The sequence below is a fragment of the Podarcis melisellensis genome (genome assembly GCF_964234715.1).
Source record: "Podarcis melisellensis genome assembly, chromosome: 15".
Taxonomy (NCBI): Eukaryota; Metazoa; Chordata; class Lepidosauria; order Squamata; family Lacertidae; genus Podarcis; species Podarcis melisellensis.
In genome coordinates this window covers 13,562,451-13,583,887 of record NC_138532.1, presented here as the reverse complement: position 1 = coordinate 13,583,887, position 21,437 = coordinate 13,562,451, and the positions used below count along the sequence as shown (strand labels likewise).

The 21,437-nt window shown below is 43.7% G+C and overlaps 1 protein-coding gene and 1 long non-coding RNA gene across 3 annotated transcripts in view; one reads left to right on the top strand and one right to left on the bottom strand.

The window, feature by feature from the left end:
* The window catches only part of LOC309358241 (surfactant protein C-like), a 61,885-nt gene that overhangs the window by 475 nt on the left and 39,973 nt on the right, over positions 1–21,437 (bottom strand). The window contains exons 1-5 of one of the 2 annotated variants that reach the window (XM_081891220.1): positions 9,201–9,269; positions 6,847–6,984; positions 5,471–5,608; positions 4,102–4,218; positions 1,815–1,931 (exon numbers count right to left, since the gene is read on the bottom strand). In XM_081891220.1, the coding sequence (XP_081747346.1) occupies positions 1,815–1,931; positions 4,102–4,218; positions 5,471–5,608; positions 6,847–6,984; positions 9,201–9,248 (558 nt within the window). In that variant the 5' untranslated portion in view covers positions 9,249–9,269. Of the gene's footprint in view, positions 1–1,814; positions 1,932–4,101; positions 4,219–5,470; positions 5,609–6,846; positions 6,985–9,200; positions 9,270–21,437 lie in introns of those variants that run through there. The other variant, XM_081891219.1, reaches the window with a different exon arrangement.
* Positions 15,083–18,482, top strand: LOC309358308. The gene is made up of 3 exons (XR_014163437.1): positions 15,083–15,294; positions 16,862–17,041; positions 18,288–18,482. It is a non-coding gene; the product is annotated as an uncharacterized lncRNA (long non-coding RNA).

The window sequence follows — 21,437 nt, the reverse complement described above, 5'->3', positions numbered from 1 at the left end:
TGCGGCGGCAGCAGCAGGAGGGCCCATTAGCTAAAGTGGTGCTTCAGGTTAAGAACAGTTTCAGGTTAAGAACGGACCTCGGGAATGAATTAAGTACTTAACCCGAGGTACCACTGTAATAGGGAAAATGCCATCTACAGATGAAATGTAAGATTAAGGTAGCACATGATATACAAAGCCATGACAAAGAGGAGCCAAAGCAGTCAAGTGAAATTTCATCTGGATGGGTGGGCCTACTGAAGTTGCATATGGTCAACGAATACATGCTTCTTAACCTTTGAGTGGATTGTGTACACAGCCCTAAATGTGCCATACATTTAAAGCAGTAATATACCACCTTAAACTCATCGCTTTCCCAAATGATTTATGGGAACTGTAGTTGGTTAGGGGTGCTGAGAGTTGTTAAAAGGTAAAGGTAAAGGTACCCCTGCCCGTACGGGCCAGTCTTGACAGACTCTAGCCTTGTGCGCTCATCTCACTCTACAGGCCGGGAACCAGCGATGCCCGCAGACACTTCCGGGTCACGTGGCCAGCGTGACAAGCTGCATCTGGCGAGCCAGCGCGGCACACGGAACGCTGTTTACCTTCCCGCTAGTAAGCGGTCCCTATTTATCTACTTGCACCCGGGGGTGCTTTCGAACTGCTAGGTTGGCAGGCGCTGGGACCGAGCAACGGGAGCGCACCCCGCCGCGGGGATTCCAACCGCCGACCTTTCGATCGGCAAGTCCTAGGCGCTGAGGCTTTTACCCACAGCGCCACCCGCGTCCCCGCTGAGAGACCCTTATTCCCTTCATTGAGCTACAGTTTCCTGAGTAGTTTAATAATCAGTACATTTCTCCATCTAGTCCAGGGGTAGGCGAGTAGTCAAGATATTATGGATAACAATTCCCAACATCCCCAATTGTTGGCTGTACTGGCTAAGGTGTATGGGAGCTATACTCCAGAATATCTGGAGGGCCTGCCCATTATCCCGTTGTTGTTTTTTACAGTAGCCAACTAGATACTTCTTGGAAACCCAAAAGCAGGACAAGATGCCAATAGGCCTCTCCTATGGGGTCGGGGGAGAGCCGGCCCTACCATTAGTTAGAGAGAGGTGTGGGGTGTCACGAAAGGGCAGAAAACTTAGTTATTTAATTCTTTATTTTAGCCTAATTTATTTTCCCCCACACCCCATTTCTTCTTACCTATTCATATATAATTAAAAATAAATTAACAAATTAATGATAATATTTTATACACATATGCCTACATATGCTTACATGTATCGTTGTTCAGGTTACAGGAGTGCGAGTGGCGCTGTGGGTAAAACCTCAGCACCTAGGGCTTGTCGATCGCAAGCTCGGCGGTTCGAATCCCCGTGGCGGGGTGAGCTCCCATCTTTCAGTCCCAGCTCCTGCCCACCTAGCAGTTCAAAAGCACCCCTAAGTGCAAGTAGATAAATAGGTACCGCTTTCTAGCGGGAAGGTAAGCGGCATCTCCGTGTGCTGCGCTGGTGCTGGCTCGCCAGAGCAGCTTTGTCACGCTGGCCACGTGACCCGGAAGTGTCTCTGGACAGTGCTGGCCCCCAGCCTCTTAAGTGAGATGGGCGCACAACCCTAGAGTCGGACATGACTGGCCCGTACGGGCAGGGGTACCTTTACCTTTTACCTATCGTTGTTCATACTGAAATAATCCTAACTTTTGATATTATTTCATTGTCATTTGGGTTCATGTGACTTTTTCTTTTCTTACTTACTGGGGGAATGGCACTGTGATATTTTCAGTGAATATATGATAAAAAAACCTAAAAAAACAACAACCCTGCAGTATTTTACCTCAGCCCAGTACACAGGGACATCACTGCAGAGGATATTCACGGTGGTTCCTAGAGTTGTGCGATCTGCCAGTTCTCCTTGCTTGAAGCTGTAGGATACGTGGTCATCTCCTGAGCCCTTGAAGGAAACAAGGTGAAATTTAGTATATGGGTAGTGCAGATTTTCACTTAGATGTCTGTTATGTACTGAAGTTCTCACTCTGGGCCAGCAGGGGGATACTGCAGATAGTTTTCACTCAGGTCCGCATATGCAAATAAGGAATTGAAAGTGACATTCAGTGATTTCGCTCAGTGTTTCAGCTCCGTGATTCAGCTCAGCTCAGAGGGTGGCCGTGTCTGGCTGTGCTCTGATGTCCATCAATCCTACCTTCATCGCCAGTGTTAAGTAGTGGGTGAACATATCAGACGACACAGCGATTCTTCAGACAACTCTTGTTTATTCACAGGCCAGAACAGAACTGAACTGACGGGTTCAGCCAACCTGCTTATATAGAGCTCAACTACAAAGCAACAGTAACAACTTTCTGTAACTATCCAATCACTGAACGTTACTTTCAATCCCTTATTTGCATATGCGGACTTGAGTGAAAACTATCTACAGTATCCCCCTGCTGCCCCAGGGTGAGAACTTCAGTACATAACAATGTCAAGGTGTCAATGCTCTGGTTCCTTGGTTTTGAGGAATGCTCACAGTGGTGCAGCTAATTTTAGACCTTGGATTTAGTGATCTTATCCTCCCACCCGCGGTTTAGACAGTCATTTATTTTGCGAAGCATACAATCAACATTTCTGTTCTCCTCCCCCCATCCAATGCCTGCTATTCCAGCTTTACAACCTCTTCTACATTCCTAAAATGTTAATGCAAAAAACCCACAAACAAATCTGAGGTTGTTGTTTTTTAGTACAATACTTTCAGCATCTGCAGTTTCATAATTTCAATTTATAAATTATAGCACTAGCAAGAGCACAGGAATAAAATGGGGTTCGCTTCTCCTGGCCTGGTGCTTAAAGGCACATTTAGCAACGTTTCATTGTAGTAAACGGCTATATCTATCATCTATCTATCTATCATCTATCTATCTATCATCTATCTATCTATCTATCTATCTATCTATCTATCTATCTATCTATCTATCTATCTATATCTATCTATCATCTATCTATCTATCATCTATCATCTATCTATCTATCATCTATCTATCTATCTATCTATCTATCTATCTATCTATCTATCTATCTATCTATCTATCATCTATCTATCTATATCTATCTATCATCTATCTCTATCATCTATCTATCTATCTATCTATCTATCTATCTATCTATCTATCTCTCTATCTATCTCTATCTCTATCTCTATCTCTATCTCTATCTCTATCTCTATCTATCATCTATCATGATCCCAGTTCTGATCCCAGAATGTCCTGCTTTATCCTTAAAGGTAAAGGGACCCCTGACCATTAGGTCCAGTCGCGGACGACTCTGGGGGGCGCGGCGCTCATCTCGCTTTATTAGCCGAGGGAGCCGGCGTACATCTTCCAGGTCATCTGGCCAGCATGACTAAGCCACTTCTGACGAACCAGAGCAGTGCATGGAAACGCCGTTTACCTTCCTGCCACAGCGGTACCTATTTATCTACTTGCACTTTGATGTGCTTTCGAACTGCTAGGTAGGCAGGAGCAGGGACCGAGCAACGAGAACTCACCCCATCGTGGGGATTCGAACCGCTGACCTTCTAATTGGCAACTCCTAGGCTCTGTGGTTTAGCCCACAGCGCCACCCACGTCCCTCGCTTTATCCTTCGGACGTCCCTATTTTCACTGGAGAAATGTTGGAGGGTATGGAGTTATGCGATCCCTGAGCCAAGGAGATAAGTAACTATACAACCTTTAGGAGACATCTAAAGCCAACCCTGTATAGAGAAGTTTTTTTATTTAAAAATGCTTAATGTTTTATTATAGTTTTATATATGTTGGAACCTGCCCAGAATGGTTGGGGCAACCCAGCCAGATGGGTGGGGTATAAATAATAAAATTATTATTATTATTATGGAATAGGACAACCTGATTTTCACTGCAGAAATTTTGGAGGGTATGGGCTTCTGCCTCAAGGTCTAATCCTAGCTGCCCTACTGAAGCAGTCAGTTAAGGTTTCTGGTACACAGCACAATCTACATGAAATATAAGGGGAAAATGGGGAAATGGTGCTCTCTGCTACCACATTCTCTCAACTGCAGTATTATTTAATAAGTGTTGGGGAGAGATTCTCCACACCCCATATCTTCTTACTTGTTCATCAAAGTGCTCTATTCCTTGGGTGATTTCACGTAGGCTGGGCACATCAACTGAATCCATTGCCACCACTGAGCATTGTTTTCTGTCCTGAATTCGGAAGCCGATCAGACGCTAGGAACAAAGCAGGAAGCAGAGAAGATTGGGGGATAAATTAAGGAATGCCCTCCTCCAAGTGTGCAGCTGGTACTGTGCTTTAAACAGGGGGTGGGGGCAAGTTCCTTGCTAGAGATTATTAGGAAATGGATTGGAAAGAGAAACTGCTAATATCATAATACCGTTATGCAAGTCTGTTGCTTGTTGCAGTGACGTAGAATGGGGGGGGGCAGAGGGGCTGTTGTCCCGGGCACAAAATTTGGGGGTGGCATAAAAATTCAAAAGAATAATAAACCACTTTGAGGGTTTGTTTTTAAAAAAACAATCAAGTGGTGTCAAGCAGTGTAAAAATTACATGGAATAAATAAATAAACAAATAAACAAATAAATAAACAACAACAACAACAACAACAATCACTGACCCTGTCCCCTCTCCCTGCTGGGAAGACCCTTCTCCACCACCATAGTTGCCCAGCCCTGATAGGAAGCATGGGTTAGGGCAGAGCTTTCCAAACTGTGCATCGCAACACATCAGTGTGTCAGCTTCAGTGTGTAATTGTGTCTTGCAAACGCTCCCCATTCTCTTCCTGGGGCTGGAAAGGGGTTAGTTTAACCTCTGGTTTGCTAGTAAAACTGAATCACAGTGTCCTGAAATGATGCATGTCTAAAAAGTTTGTCACCAACGTGAAAAGTTTTAAAAGCTCGGGATTAGGGAGAGCCCCGGGCACTGGCAATCCACGCTACGCCCCAGTCTTATTGTAAACTGCAACCTCCAGTTTGTAATTAACGTAAGGTTGCCATATGTCCAGAATTTCCTGGACATGTGCCCAGGGGAAATTTTTTGGATAATCAGCAAAATGTCCTGGATTTATAGCTCAACAACTTTGAGTATCTAGAAAAAAATAACTTTTGTGTCCTGAATTTTAGTTCTAGAAATATGGCAACCCTAAATTAACACCAAGCCACAATTCTTTGAAAGCAAAACTAAACTCAGCAGAAGTCGTCCTCCTAGGAGGAGGAAAATGGAGGAGGCAGCACGTGAGCTCAAGCCTTTTTTGGACTCATAGAAGCTCATCTACATACTGTTAAGCCACGCTTTAGTGTCCCATGTGTACTGGGCTGTGAATTAAGAAAGGCACTATGGGTTCCAGTGTAATGTTGCAGAAGATCCTGTAGGGACAGAGCTCCAAGACTATTCAGTTCAACCACCTGAGATGGTAAAATGTCTTAGAACGTTTTGATGTCCACCTAGAATATATTTGACACTTACGTGTTTATAGTCGTAGACAACAGTTGCTGAGGTCCTATTGCTCTGGATATGAAAGGCAGCAACACTTTCCTGGTTGTTCACCATCATAGTTTGCTCAACCACTTCGCCATCTCCTGTACTACTAGTGATTTTAATTATCTACAAAGGAGAGAGACAAGTTTCAACAGGGAAATGCATTTTCTGTGTTCCTGGTACTTTGCATGGTTGATCTCGAAGCACAAATCTGAAGCATTTTAGCTGGTGCTATAGAGTCATATCAAAATAAAGGCGACATGGCAAGAGGGTGTGATCCTGCTCCCTAGCTCATGCATTTAATAAATAAACAAGCACTTTTCCGATGATTAATATGTGTGTAGCAGTGATGGACTAAATTTTAATCATGAAATAAATGCCGAATTGGCAATCGTAGAGAAGGGAAGTTGTCTGTTCCCATAATTACCCCTGTTTCTGTGTACATTACTGAGGTCCAATTAAATGCCTTAACAATGATGTAAGCGTATTTATTATAGAGAGTCTTGATTCTGGTGTTACTTTTTCCACCTTCAAATAACTTGTGGAGGGAGGAATAATACTATTCCTTCCACCGTGTCCCTGTGTGCATGGGCAAAGGTTTTCTCCACTTATGCTGCTAGAGATCTTTTAGTTGGAGGACGTGGGATTTAGAACTTTGGGCTGGTATCTGGCAATTTGTGCACTTAAATCCTAAACTAAACAAAGTCCCAAATAACCCAACAGACCAGGGTCCCTCCACATACTGTTGGACTACATTTCCCATCAGCCTTGACCCTTGGCTATCATGACTGGGGCTGATGGGAGCTGGAATTCAATAACATCTGGAGGGTCACAGGTTCCCCACCCTTGGTCTAAGGATTGCAGACATAATGGGTTGTATCCTGCTAAATTCTTTTCAGATTGGATCCATTGACATTAATGAACCTAAGTTAGTCATGTTCATTAATTTCACGGGATCTACTTGGAGTGGGATCAGCACTGGATACAACCCAGTGTATGTGAGACTCCAAAACACTTTATGAAATGGTAATATGATGATATCCCAATGGAAACCCCATATTGAGAGGACGTGTACCTCTGAATCTCAAGTACTCTCAACAAAAGTCATTTGACTTCATGACCTCCTGCTCATCCAAACTCAGACTGGCAGGGTTCATCAGCACCAACACTGGCCCTGCACCTTACCCTATGGAATGAGTGGCTGGTCTGCAAGCCATGTTTAAATTTCCTATAATCTGTCAGAATGATTCTTCCTTGGACACTAGAGGAATTTCAAATGATGATCAGTAGCTTAGCCGCTGATGGCCAATGATCAGCTTTACACTTTTGAATGACACTAGCTTTCTTTTCAGTCTTCTACTCACCTTTTCAGTGTGTTGCTGCGTCATGTAAACGCCAATGAGAATCGCTCCAATAATGATAATGGCCAGAAGCACCAGGATGACAGAGATGAGGATCATTTGCTTCCTCTCCTTAGGCACTCTGGGTATAAACCTGAGGGCCTGGGAAAGAGAGACAGGGGCTTAGCTGGGAAAGGTCAGACCATTACTCTCTCCACCCACAGATTCCCATCCATATGGCACTTTCTGAGACAGTGAGCTGCAACACAGTTTAAGCAGGACAGCCGTAAAGGTAAAGGTAAAGGTACCCCTGCCCGTACGGGCCAGTCTTGACAGACTCTGGGGTTGTGCGCCCATCTCACTTAAGAGGCCAGGGGCCAGCGCTGTCCGGAGACACTTCCGGGTCACATGGCCAGTGTGACATCGCTGCTCTGGCGAGCCAGAGCTGCACACGGAAACGCCGTTTACCTTCCCGCTGGTAAGCGGTCCCTATTTATCTACTTGCACCCGGAGGTGCTTTCGAACTGCTAGGTTGGCAGGCGCTGGGACCGAGCAGCGGGAGCGCACCCCGTAGCAGGGATTCGAACCGCCGACCTTTCGATCAGCAAGTCCTAGGCGCTGAGGCTTTAACCCACAGCGCCACCTGTGTCCACAGCGCCACCTGTGTCCAGGACAGCCGTGGGAGCTTCCTATTTCAAGAAAAGGCTTTAAGTGATGGACCTTCTTGAGATAGAGTTTTTCCAAAGACTGGGTGTTTGAAACTAAAAACTACCAAAAAGACGGCAAAGACTACCAAAAAGACGGCAAAGTGGAGCTGATCGAGATTTGGACATGGTGTGGGGGGGAGGGAAATTCGGAATCCAAAGGGTGTGAAATTATATTCTGTTCTTTACTTTGTTATTTCATTCTGTCCTGTGTATTAAAGAGGCGAATTCGTGGAAGGGAACAAGGATCGATCTTAGAGGGAAAAAATATTTTTAAGTTGAAGGATGGTGGAATATAAAGGGAAAATGGCTATATAAGATGAATTAAACTGAACATTGGGTTAAGATAATAATGATAATAAGCTTAAAATTTCAGGGTAAAAACTTGTGGAACTAATTTAATGGAAATGGGATACAAGAGGGGGTGGGGTGGGGAAGTCCTGGAAAGATGTTAATGAAAGTAAGGCTGAAATGCAAATGTCTTTTTTTTCTTTTTTCTTTCTTTTTTATATTTTGGATTTTTTCTGGAAACTTCAATAAATATTATTTTAAAAAAAATTAAGTGAGGAAGGCAACACGGTTTAAGCAGTACAGCCGTGGGAGCTTCTTATTTCAAGTAAAGGCTTTTCGTGAGGAAGGTTATATTTTAATACTAAAAAAGGAACCATTTCTTGAAACACGAATCAAGTAACAGGTCTAGAGAATGCAGAATCATAATTAATTTCTGTGCCTACCTTAGAGTGGTAGGATTTGCAGGATTGTGCCGTGCACATAATTAAAACTTAATATTTTGGGATAATTGGTGAGTAATTTTAGCTGCAATTCTATGGCCCATGGAATCGTGCCCAAGGGGCCATAGGATACATCAGAGCTCCTTTTGCAGTCTTGGAGACTGAGACTAGCAGTGGCTTTTCAGGTTTTCAGGCAGGATTTCCCCCCAGCCCTACCTGGGGACACCAGGGAATTGACCCCAGGACCTTTTGCATGCAAAAATGTGCCCAACCATCAAGCTTTCTCCTGTGCTCCTTAGAGAAGCAAGCTAGTTTAAGAGGGTGCAGACCAGGCGACATAGGACGCTAGTGGCGCTATGATCTAAACCACTGAGTCTCTTGGGATTGCCGATGGGAAGGTTGGCAGTTCAAATCCCTGTGATGGAGTGAGCTCCTGTTGCTCTGTCCCAGCTTCTGCCAACATAGCAATTTGAAAGCATACCAGTGCAAGTAGACAAATAGGTACTGCTGTGGCAGGAAGGTAATCAGCGTTTCTGTGCGCTGTGGCATCTGCCACGGTGTTCTGTTGCACCAGAAGTGGTTTAGTCATGCTGGCCACATGGCCCAGAAAGCTGTCTTTGGACAAACGCTGGCACCCTCGGCCTGAAAGTGAGATGAGCACCGCAACCCCATAGTCGTCTTTGACTGGACTTAACCATTCAGGGGTCCTTTACCTTTTACCTTTACCTTTTTACATAGGACACACAGCCCTGTCATCTTCAACCGAAACTTGAAACTGGTGCCTCATCCTGCCTAATGATATGGCAGACCGTACTTGGCATTCTGTGTCAGCATCTGTCAGTTTTGCTACTGAGTTACTATCAAAATGAGTTCTCTTGCACACCCCAAATACCATTTTCTGCTAAATAGGTTCCCAGCCCTCCAAAAAATCTACAGTACTTACCATGGGTTCTGATGACATGTTGACCTGACAGCCGACTTTGGACTCCATCTCTGCTGCGATGTCAAATGAAAACTACCGTAGCCAGTTCACTTTTATAGGAAGATCTATGGGCAGGATGAGGCCAAAGGTTCCTGACAAACTCGATCATGGGAAATATGATCACCAGTAATTACCGTACTTCTGACCTGGCATTTGACCTCCTTTAGCTGAAGGGGGATTTTCTAGTTGAGCAGTATACCATGGAGAGAGCTTTAGAAAGGACAGCAAACCCCCACAAAAACTAGAATTTCCACATTTTTAACAGTGACTTAGCAACTGATTACCCAACATATTGAGGTTCTCTCTTAAATTTGTTAATCAAAGGTTGTAGCCAACTAAGGTATACTCGGATTTTCACATCTCACATATACTAGAATTTTCACATTTTTAACAGTGACTTAGCAACTGATTACCCAACATATTGAGGTTCTCTCTTAAATTTGTTAATCAAAGGTTGTAGCCACCTAAGGTATACTCAGAATAGACCTATTGAAATTAATGAACTTAAGTTAGTCGTGTCCATTAATTCTAGTAGGTTGGCTGTGAGTAGGACTTGAATTGGATACAGCCCCAATTATTTAACTATAATGGGTTCAGGAAGCCCCTGATATCTATTGTAGATGTTGTTGGGCTACAACTCCTGCTGGCATAGCCGATGGTCAGGGATGATACATCTGGAGGACCACAGGTTCCCCATCCCATCTGAGTGTTTTCCGGGAAATGGGAAGTTGTAACTTTGATGGGGATTAGAACCTCTAGGAGGAAGGAAGCTGGAATGAAGGGAGACCACAGGGAGGAGAGCTAAGGGAAGGGATAGTGAGAGTAACCAGAGAGAAGTATGGGTGGAAGAGACAGATCAAGCAGATGAAAATGTCCTCTTCACATATAATGCATGCCAGGAAGAACATTGCTTATGTGGACTGCGGATGAAGTAGAAACTATAAGTCCAAGGTAGTGCAATGTGGTTACCAAGGTTGAATTTCACATACCAGTTTGAACCAACCAGCCAATTCTTTGGCCACATGCTTCCAGTCGTAGTTTATAAACTGCCCTATCCCCTAAATGAGTTGTGGGCATATTGGCAATGCACCTCAGGGTGCTAGGAAGCATTCTGGGTTGAGATGTGGTTATAGGCAACCGAAGATGACCTCACTTGCAATGGTGCATGAATGACATCACACCAGGTGTAAGCACCCTAGGACAGCTTCCTGGGCCCTGGTAGGGTGCACCAGCACTAATGCTTGCCTTGGGTTCTTTACATCAGGTAGCAGGGTCTGTGCACCCCCATTTTAATCTCTCACAATGCCTCAGCGTGACAGTACATTGAACTCTTATGGTAAATTGGGACAAGTTAAACTGGCAGTTTCTAGCCATGCTTGCATCATTCCGCCACTGCCAGATAAACTTGGAGGGAGACTCATCAGTGGAGGAGGAGGCTCAACAGAGGCAACAGTTCCTGAATTATTTAAAGGTAAAGGAACCCCTGACCATTAGTTCCAGTCACGGACGACTCTGGGGTTGCAGCGCTCATCTTGCTCTATAGGCCGATGGAGCCGGTGTTTGTCCGCAGACAGCTTCCACGCCATGTGGCCAGCATGACTAAGCTGCTTCTGGCGAACCAGAGCAGTGCATGGAAACACCGTTTACCTTCCCACCAGAGTGGTACCTATTTATCTACTTGTACTTTGACATGCTTTCAAACTGCTAGGTTGGCAGGAGCAGGGTCTGAGCAACGGGAGCTCACCCCGTCGCAGGGATTTGAACTGATCGGCAAGCTCAGTGATTTAGACCACAGCGCCACCCGTGTCCCTTGCACCAGGGTTTACCCCAGCGTAATAGAGTTGGCCAGGATGCCAGAAGGGATACAATTTATGAGCTTTCTCCATTATCTGCACAGCAGGGGGTGTCCAGTCAACAGATAAATTGCAAATGGATAAAAACATTGGCAGGATCATTGTAATAATCTGCAGCTTCATAGGAGTATATATTTAAAGTACAGTGGTACCTCGGGTTACAGACGCTTCAAGTTACAGATGCTTCAGGTTACAGACTCCGCTAACCCAGAAATAGTACCTTGGGTTAAGAACTTTGCTTCAGGATGAGAACAGAAATTATGCGGCGGCAGTGGGAGGCCCCATTAGCTAAAGTGGTACCTCAGGTTAAGAACAGTTCAGGTTAAGAACAGACCTCCGGAACGAATTAAGTACGTAAGCAGAGGTACCACTGGAGATAATTAAATGAGCAAATTGAATGAATTTGGATCTGCAGAAGATATTAAAAAATAGATTTAAGGAACTACAGAGAGAGGAAGAAGGAAGTCAAGCTTTGAAATATTAAAACGATTGTAAAATTAATGAAATGTATAAACCTGAAAAGTATAAATAAAAATTAAAAACAAAACAATACTTTGAGCGGGCCCGGCCCCTTTCCCACAAAGATCAAAGGGGCTGGAGACACACCTGGCCCCTAGAGTTGGTGCACCTGCACAGGATCTACACCACACCTGTTTCAGCCCTTGGCAGACCCTGCCCATGTGACAGGAAGACTGCGACCATGTTGTTGTTTTCCCTTGCTCCCCCTCAATGCGCATATCTGCTAAAATACTGGGAAACAAGAGGAAGTTACAATGGTTATCTTATCAGGTGGCCAGTTTAGCAGCTTTTATAGACCTAGTTATTGGGGAAATCTACCTGTATACACAACTGATAAGCATAGGTTTATCATGCTGAGTGCAACCAGAAAGTCTTCCATGTGCAACTGTAAAACGTCAGCCTTACAAATGGAAATTGCTACCTGCATACAAAACCGACAAGGGTACATTTTTTGATGCTGCACCGGAGGCTACAGGCCTCCATTTTCCGCATCCTTGCTGTCACACGGAAGAGGAGATTCTGCACATATATCTGTCTACTCATGTAGATAGCTATTTTATTGGACACCTTTATATACAGGCACCCCCCCCCCCATTTCCATGAGGGTGGTGTTCCAAGTCCTTGTGCATGTCACCAGGATGTGCGTAAGCTTGCCCTGGCCTGTTCTGCCCCATGCTGAAAACGGCATGCCCTCCAACATTTCTCTGATGAAAATAGAGATGTCCCATTCCATAATGATAATTTTAATATTAATATTCATACCCCACACATCTTATAGGGTTGCCCCAGCACTCTGGGCAGCTTCCAACATATATAAAAAACATAACAAAACATTAAACATTCAGAATACTTCCCTATACAGGATTGCCTTCAGACAGTTCAGGGGTTGCATAAAGCGTGACATTCTGGGACGCAATTCAAAACCGGGACAGCTTCTCTAAATCAGGGAAGTCCCTGGAAAATAGGGACACTTGGAGGGTCTGAAACTGTGCACAGATCTGTGGTTGCACACATGCCAATTGCACACAAATGGGGGTTTGCCTGTATATAAGGAAAGCAATTCAAATAATTATCCACCACTTTTTGGTAGTCACACCCACCCTCCTGGCAGATGTCAAAGAGTTAAATGATTATATAACCTTTTGTAGACATCTGAAGGCAGCCCTGATTTGGGAAGCTTTTAATGTTTGATGTGTGTGTGTTTTCTTTCACTCACTGTTTTTGTTGGAAGACTCCCAGAGTGGCTTTGGTTTTTTTGTATGTTTTAATAATAATAATAATAATAATAATAATAAATTTTATTTGTATCCCACCCTCCCTAGCCAAAGCCAGGCTCAGAGTGGCTTACATCATATTTATATGCACAATACAACATACAATTTGCAAATAAAATAAAATTCAACATTCATTACAATAACATATAATAATATTTTGTATGTTAAATGGTATAGTTTAATTATGGAGAAGTGATAGGAAACTGAGCACAGCCTTATTGTAATACTGTACATTGTTCCTGATGTTATAAGAATACTATGGTCCCAAATATAAAATAAATGTTCATAAATGTACAAGGAAACACATATATAAGTATATAAACCACAAGTCTGAAATAGTGTTGTTGTTGTTTACTCGTTTAGTCGTGCCCGACTCTTCGTGACCCCATGGACCAGAGCACGCCAGGCACTCCTGTCTTCCACTGCCTCCCGCAGTTTGCTCAAACTCATGTTTGTAGCTTCGAGAACACTGTCCAACCATCTCAACCTCTGTCGCCCCCTTCTCCTTGTGCCCTCAATCTGAAATAGTACAGGAGAGCAATCCTGAAGTCATTTTGACTTTCACTCTATATTTTTGTTGGAAGCCTCCCAGAGTGGCAAAGACAACAAAAGCATATTATGTTAGCAAATGTGTTTGGTTTTTTTGTCTGAAATAGTACAGGAGAGCAATCCTGAAGTCATTTTGACTCTCCCAAATTGGCCTCAATATATTTCTCTGCAAGAAGGGAGGAAATGGAGAAAGCCTCCCCTTTGTCTTTTTGCTTACAAATCCTGTCTTAAGGGTGTATTTGTGTATGAACAGGGTGAGCCTGGGACCTGGGACTCAGAAACTGAGATATTTACCATCACAAAAGAATGGCCAGGTTGACCAGGTAAAGCAATCAGTGACCATTAACAGATATTCTGGCAAACAGGATTTCTGCGGTAGACCACCTCCTTCTGTAATGTATGTATGATGTTTTGGGGGGTGGTCTTGGTCTACAGCAGGCTTCCTTGTTCTTGGCCCTCCAGATGTTTTTGGCCTACAACTCCCATGATCCCTAGCTAGCAGGACCAGTGGGTGGGGATGACGGGAATTGTAGTCTCAAAACATCTGGAGGGCCAAGGTTGAAGAAGCGTGGTCTACAGGGTGGGCAATTTCAAAAGTCTATATATTGGCTTGTGCACCATTGTTCTGGGTTCCTCCTCCCTCCTGCGAATGGTGAGTGAGGACCCTGTTGCAACAGTTTAATAAAGATCAGGCTTACTAGCTGCTTTGCTTCTCAATATTCTCTGGCTGGCCTCTGTTGTTTTCTCCTACTGATAGGTAACCCACTTAAGGACTCCATACGGGCTCTTGGATACCCAATAAGGGAAAAGGAGCAGGTTTTTTCTATAACACTGACTTTTATACCATACCTCAGTAAAATACCGCGCTTCCTTTCATAGTGTTCCCCCAAAACTGAACCCTGTCGTACCCTTCCCAGCCCAAGCTCACCATATAGGAGCAAGAGGAAACTTTAATTCTATTCACTGCTCACCCCCACACCCCCGTGTTATGGTGCTCCAAGCTCTGGGCTTCCAACACCTTAAGCAATCTCCTAACAACTATCATTCTCCTGCTAACTTATAAACTCTGATGTCACTTTTTCACAGACTTGATAGCTTAGCCAGCTCCAGAGGCACCATTTGCCTGGGAAGTTTGTAGCCTGGGCTGCTGCAATGAGCAGCCGTGGAAGCCTTTGGGAGGCAGAGACGTGAGAGGGCATCAGAGAAGGGAAAGAAGGAAAGAGGGACAGAGGCCAGTGTTTCCCGGGGTACTCTGACTATCATTCAAGGCGCCCCAGGGTGCCATGGCACACTGGTTGAAAACCACTGATTTAGCCAAATATGAGACGTGGTGAGAATAAACCAAACTCTACCAGGCACTTATATGATGGTCTTAATAAGAGTGGCTGGATATTTATATTTCTTTTCCTATCTTATCCTGTCCTGCCTAATCTACCCATTACTCCACAGCACCCACACCAGAGAGGAACAGAAGGGCATGGACACTGCATGACAAAAGAACAGGTTTATATCAATACCATGTCACGGAATTGAAATTCTTCCAGGCTGTTTCAATCTTCTATGGATATAATTCATAGCTCCAACATGTCCTGAGCTGAGGTAGAAGAATACTTTATTGAGAACAGAAAATTTCCTTGTAATTAATAGAGTAGATCCAGATTGTCCCTAGATATTGCTTTTTCATGCCCAGATGACTGCCTCTATTTCCTTAAAGAACACAATATAGCGTCCCTTCCCTTGGCACTGGACATTCCCATTGAAGAGTCGCCATGCAGTGTGGTCCCTTCATCCTCCTGTCTCTCATCGTGGGCCTTTTCGCACCCTGGCCTGAGCTGCTGGGCATCTCTGCGTCAGATACAGGTATGAGCTCTCTCTCCTCTTACAACTTCTAAATCTTATGTGTATCATGGCTGTACCTCCCCCTATTTCTCTCCAATTCTTTCACCTGCCTCTCTACATAGGGTTGCCCCCTTCCATAAGGCCCAAGTGATGTGGAGCTTGCTTTCTTGTAGGCAACACATGCACCCAATTATATTGATCACGCCATGGGAGTTTGAGGAGCTTGTGTGCCTACAAAGATTCCCTGGGCTGACTTTGCCCAGTGAGTGAACATGTGACCTTGAAAGGAGCTCAATGGATTCTCCATGGTGGCTCAAAATGAAGAGCTGTGGAGTTGTATCCAACATATTTCTACTCAGAGTAGATCCATTCAAATAGATGACTCTAAGTTAAACAAGACAATTCATTTCAATGCCTCTATGCCAAGTATGACAACGTTGTATACCATCTGTGGTCCTTGCCTGGGATCAGTGTCAGCACCTGGAATTCTCAGAAGTCTAACCTGAAGCACCACTTTAGCTAATGGGGCTTCCCGCTGCTGCTGCACCGCCGGAGCACGATTTCTGTACTCTCTTCAGCAATCTTTGCCAACTAAGCTCAGGGCTCAGGGTGTGGACATAGGAGTCTTGTTCATGGTTAGTGTTGACTTCTGGCATCCTCAGGAATATGTGCTGTTTCACTACGCCAGCCAAGATACTGTGCAGGTGGTACTCACCAGAGTGGCAGAGAGTGGCATGTTGTTTGGCCCATATTGTTTTGTGTGATTTTTGGTTCATAGATAGACAACTTGGCTTCTTCCAGAAGTCTTGGATTTCAGTTTCCCAGCTGACACCCAATGCTAAACTATTGAGAACAGGAAAGTGACTCTCAGCTAGAACTGGATAGAGCCCAGTGGTGGGGATTTAAGGTTATTACAATCTTCTGGGTAATGATCCATAATGAACTGAACAAAATGTTTAAACAAACTTTTGTTAAAAAACCTGAAGCTTCTTTACTAGGACTCATAGGAACTGAACTTCCCAAAGAAGATAATAAAATATTTTTGTATGCTACAACAGCTGCCCAAATATTGTTAGGCCAAAGATAGAAGGACGAAAAGATAGCAATGAAAGAAGAATAGCAAATCAAGCTAATGGACTATGCAGAAATGGCAAAATTAACGGCAGAGCTCAGAGACTATGACAATGAGAAGTTTAAAAAAGAGTGGGAATCGTTTACTATTTATGTGCAAAAATACTGTAAACAGGTTGATACATATAAGTAAAGTATTTAAGTAAATCCTTGCAACTAGCAGAAAATTAGATAAAATTTAGAGAAATAATAATTGAAAAGGTTTAAGAATGGATATGCAGAAGAACTTAGTTAATATAAGGAACCAGAAGAGGGTATGGAGGGAAGTCCAGAGATTTAGGGAATCTCAAAGAGAGGGTTTGTGAAAACATATTTGAATAATTTTAGATCTGGTAGAAATGTGAGTTAATTACTGTTTTTATTTGTGAGGTGGAGTCACATGGTCAATGTCATTGCTTTCTGTGTTCAGACTTTGATATAATGTTTATATGAGGCTTGCCTTTCTTTTACCCACCAGATTGTCTACCTGATAAATGCAAACTCCCTAAGAAAGTAGGAAGATGCAAAGCAAGTTTTCCACGTTTTTTCTTCAATATTGAAACCCTGAAGTGTGAGCCGTTCATTTACGGTGGATGTCGAGCAAATGCAAATAACTTTCTGAATGAAAATGAATGCTATGAGGAATGTGGACGCTTTGGTAAGAACAAATAACTTGCTAATTTAGGGCTGGAACTGTGAACATTTGGGGGCAAATGGGCACATTTCAAAATTTGAGAAACTCTGATGGGTGTCCCCTTTTCTTGAAAACATGAAAGGCCTCCAAGTACAATATTATTATCTCTCTCTCCAAACCTCTCCATACAAACCCAGAAAGGCAGGATCCTCTCCCCTTAAAACCTAAACACAACTGAACAAAAAGCATTGTTTGAAATGATTTTTGGTACATTTTACATATTGCAAATTTTATTTGAGACCACTGAACAAGACTTATGGTCAAAAAGCCTTTGGCTTACTTTTCTTAAGCTATCTTAGCACAATGACAAACAGAATGTCTGAGAAGATAAAAATCAATTAAAATAAAATAATGTGTACCATTACAGTGGTACCTTGGGTTAAGTACTTAATTCGTTCCGGAGGTCCGTTCTTAACCTGAAACTGTTCTTAACTTGAAGCACAATTTTAGCTAATGGGGCCTCCCTAAGCTGCCACGCCGCCAAAGCAAGATTTCTGATCTCACCCTGAAGCAAAGTTCTTAACCCGAGGTACTATTTCTGGGTTAGTGGAGTTTGTAACCTGAAGCATCTGTAACCTAAAGCGTATGTAACCTGAGGTACCACTGTACTCAATAACGTCCGAACTCAATGTCCAAAGGAAAAACACACATTAAGGCAGCAGAATTCTTCAGTTACAGTTTACTGAGGTTTAAAAGCATACAGGATCTTACTGGAGCCCCAGTAAAGTCCCAAAACGTCAGCTCCTAAGACCTTATCCAGTTACAGAAGCAAAGAAACAGACAGTATAACAGAAAGCATAGAAAGAGACACAGAACTGCTCTGTAGGCAGGAAATATATCATCTGCCTCTGAGCGTTGACCATGAGCCCCACAGACTCACGAGATAAACAATGTGATGCAAGCTTGTATTGGAGAACATTCAAGAAAGTTCTGAACCCATAAAATTCACAATGCTTGACGATATCATCCCTTGAAAGGAAAATGAACAATGGCATCTGTTTCTGAAGGAAGATCTGCTCACCTCTTATCACCTTGAGTCGCTCCTGAGATATACTGTGTCCTGTGCTTTTACCTTCTTCCTAATGCTGCACCTTCTTCTTCTTCTTCTTCTTCTTCTTCTTCTTCTTCTTCTTCTTCTTCTTCTTCTTCTTCTTCTTCTTCTTCTTCGTATCATTTGATCCACCACAAAGATTCTCTCTTTCTTCCACAGTAGTGAAAGAGGAGTAATATTTTGGCATCCTCAAAAATGCCCCCTGCTCATGTGAAAGAAGACAACAGCTAAATTCCAGGTGTCCTGCCAATCTACAGATGTCCTACCATTCACCTCAGCTGAATATTCTGAATAAGTGCAACAGTAGTTCAGCATCCTCTGTATTCTGGTTCTTGAGTATGGGGTGTTGTCCACATTAATTCACCTGCTATTAAATCCACATTGATGCTGTTAAGTGTCTTCTATGGCTTACTATTTCTTTGTGGGAAGCTTAGATGACTTTATTTACAAAAATATTTATATGCTGCTTCATCATCTAAATATCAAAGTGATTTACATTATGTACATACATAATAAAACATGTATAAAAAAATTAGATCAGAGAACATCAGCTAACCATTAAGTATTTTCTTAAATGTTGGCATAAAGCTGTCATTATAAAAATGTTTTCAGCAGGCCTTTAAAGATTCACAACCTGCTGAATCTCTGTTGGCTGAGCAGTCCTTTAAGGTAAAGGGACCCCTGACCATTAGGTCCAGTCGTAGCCAACTCTGGGGTTGTGGCGCTCATCTCGCTTTATTGGCCGAGGGAGCTGGTGTACAGCTTCTGCGTCTTGTGGCCAGCATGACTAAGCCACTTCTGTTTTTTTAAAGAAATAACCTTTTAACAATTCTGTCACACTTTTGCACCAACTGGAGCTTTCAAATGAGGCCGAAGGGCAGCCCCACATACATCACATTGCTGTAATCCAGCCTCAAGGTTACCAACATGCGGCCAGACTTTCCCTGTCCAGGAGCAGCCATAGATGGCCAATCGGGCAGAGCTGTCAAAAGGAAATCCTAGATGCAAAGGACACCTGGGCAAACCCTCCAGAGCTGCCTTGCGTATCTCCTGGTCATGGGAACCACCCTCCCAAAGGGCACTTGTCTTCATCTGGAAGTGCCCTGGGAGGGATTTTAATTCAGCTTTAATTTTAAGAACAGGTATGGAGAGGTGCTGACATCTAGGGTGAACACAATGAAGGAAAGAAAGTACTGCAAAGTACAGTAGCCTGGGCTAGTTCTTATGGAATCGATGGCTTGTGAGAACTGTATAAAGGCGTGTGCACCAACCACTTCAGCTATGAAAGCCAGAGTGGAGTGGTGGTGCAGTCTGTAACTCACCACCCACCTGGAATGTGTGGATAAAAAGCACAGGGGGAGCAACACAGTTGGACAGCAAGCATTCACACGTTACACCCCCTCCCCATTAGGAGTCTGTGGTCACACCCACACTAGACATCTAAAACAGACTTGTACCATGTTGCCAGTCCTGGCTTTCCCCAAAGAGTACCCGGAACCCTAGTTTTTTAAGGGTGCCGAGAGTGGTTAGGAGAGCCCACACTGAGAAATAATTTCGAGAGCCCTTAAGCAACTCCATGTCCCAGGATTCTTTGTGGAAAGGGCTTGGTGGTGACAAAGAATGAGGACATAATGCCTGCTGGACATTTTCAGTGTCAGCACTTGGAATTCTTGGGGAGATGCTGGCTTTGGAACAGCTTACTTCCAGACATACTCATGTGGCCATCCAGAGATTAAATAAGAATCTTTTCCAGCCAAGTCAAGACTGTTCTTTTTCTCTGGCTGAATTAAAAATGGAATAAATGGTTCCAAATCTATCCCCCCCCCCATGAGGTATGTGTGTATAACATATTGCATGAACTTCATGTTTGCATTGACATTGAGAGTCTGTGGACCAACCTTCACCAATCTGAGCTGGCAGGGGCTGGTGGGAGTTGTAGTTCAATACATCTGCAGGGCAACAAGTTGGCGAACACTGCTGTCGACCGTAAGCACTCTTAAGATCTGTTCTAAGGCCTTGCTATATGTAGTTGAAAGAAAAGAAAAAACCGGAAGAAGGCCATAAACTTTGCATGACCAAAGATCAGGTTTGTATCAACATCATCTCACGGAACTGAAACATTTGAGAGTTCCAATGTGTCCCTATTTGATGTGGAAGAATACTTTAATGAGAACAGGAAATTACATTGGAATCATCAGAGTAGATCCAGAGTGTCCCTAGAGATTGGTAATTCATTTTTTCATGCCCAATTGATGGGCTCCATTTCCTTGAAGAACATGATGTAGCATCCCTTCCCCTGGCACGGGACATTCTTATCAAAGAGTCACCATGCAGTGTGGTCCCTTCATCCTCCTGTTTCTCATTGTGGGCCTTTTCGCACCCTGGCCTGAGCTGCTGGGCATCTCTGTGTTGGATACAGGTATAATAATAATAATAATAATAATTATATCCCACCCTCCCCAGCCGAAGCCGGGCTCAGGGCGGCTAACAACACTAAAATAGTGCAACATTCTAAAAACATTATAAAAATTAATTAAAATCAAAATTGATGGCCACCATAAACTAAAGTTCTGTAAAGATTACCAGAGGAGGGAGTCAGGCTACGCCCTGACCAAAGGCCTGGTGGAACAGCTGTCTTGCAGGCCCTGCGGAAAGATGTCAAGTCCTGCAGGGCCCTTGTCTGTTGTGACAGAGCGTTCCACCAGGTTGGAGCTGCAGCCGAAAAAGCCCTGGCTCTAATTGAGGCCAGCCTAACCTCTCTGTGGCCTGGGACTTTCGATATGTTTTTATTTGAATATTGTAAGTTCCTCTGTGGGGCATACCAGGAGAGGTGGTCCTGTACGTACGAGGGTCCTAGGCTGTATAGGGCTTTGAAGGTTAAAAGCAGCACCTTAAACCTGATCCTGTACTCCACCGGGAGCCAGTGCAGCTGGTATAGCACTGGATGAATGTGATCTCGCAGCGAGGATCCCGTAAGGAGTCTCGCCGCGGCGTTCTGCACCCGCTGGAGTTTCTGGGTCAGTCTCAAGGGCAGCCCCACGTAGAGCAAGTTACAATAATCCAGTCTGGAGGTGACCTTTGTGTAGATCACAGTGGCTAGGTCAGGGAGAGAGAGGTAAGGAGCCAACTGCTTAGCTTGGCGGAGATGAAAAAATGCCGCCTTTGTTATAGCTGCAATCTGCGCCTCCATGGAGAGGGAGGTATTTTTTTTAAATTATTTTTTTATTTATTTATACAACAAGGAAAAACACACACAAAAAAACACAAATACCAAATTACACATAGATTACAAAAATAACCATAGACACA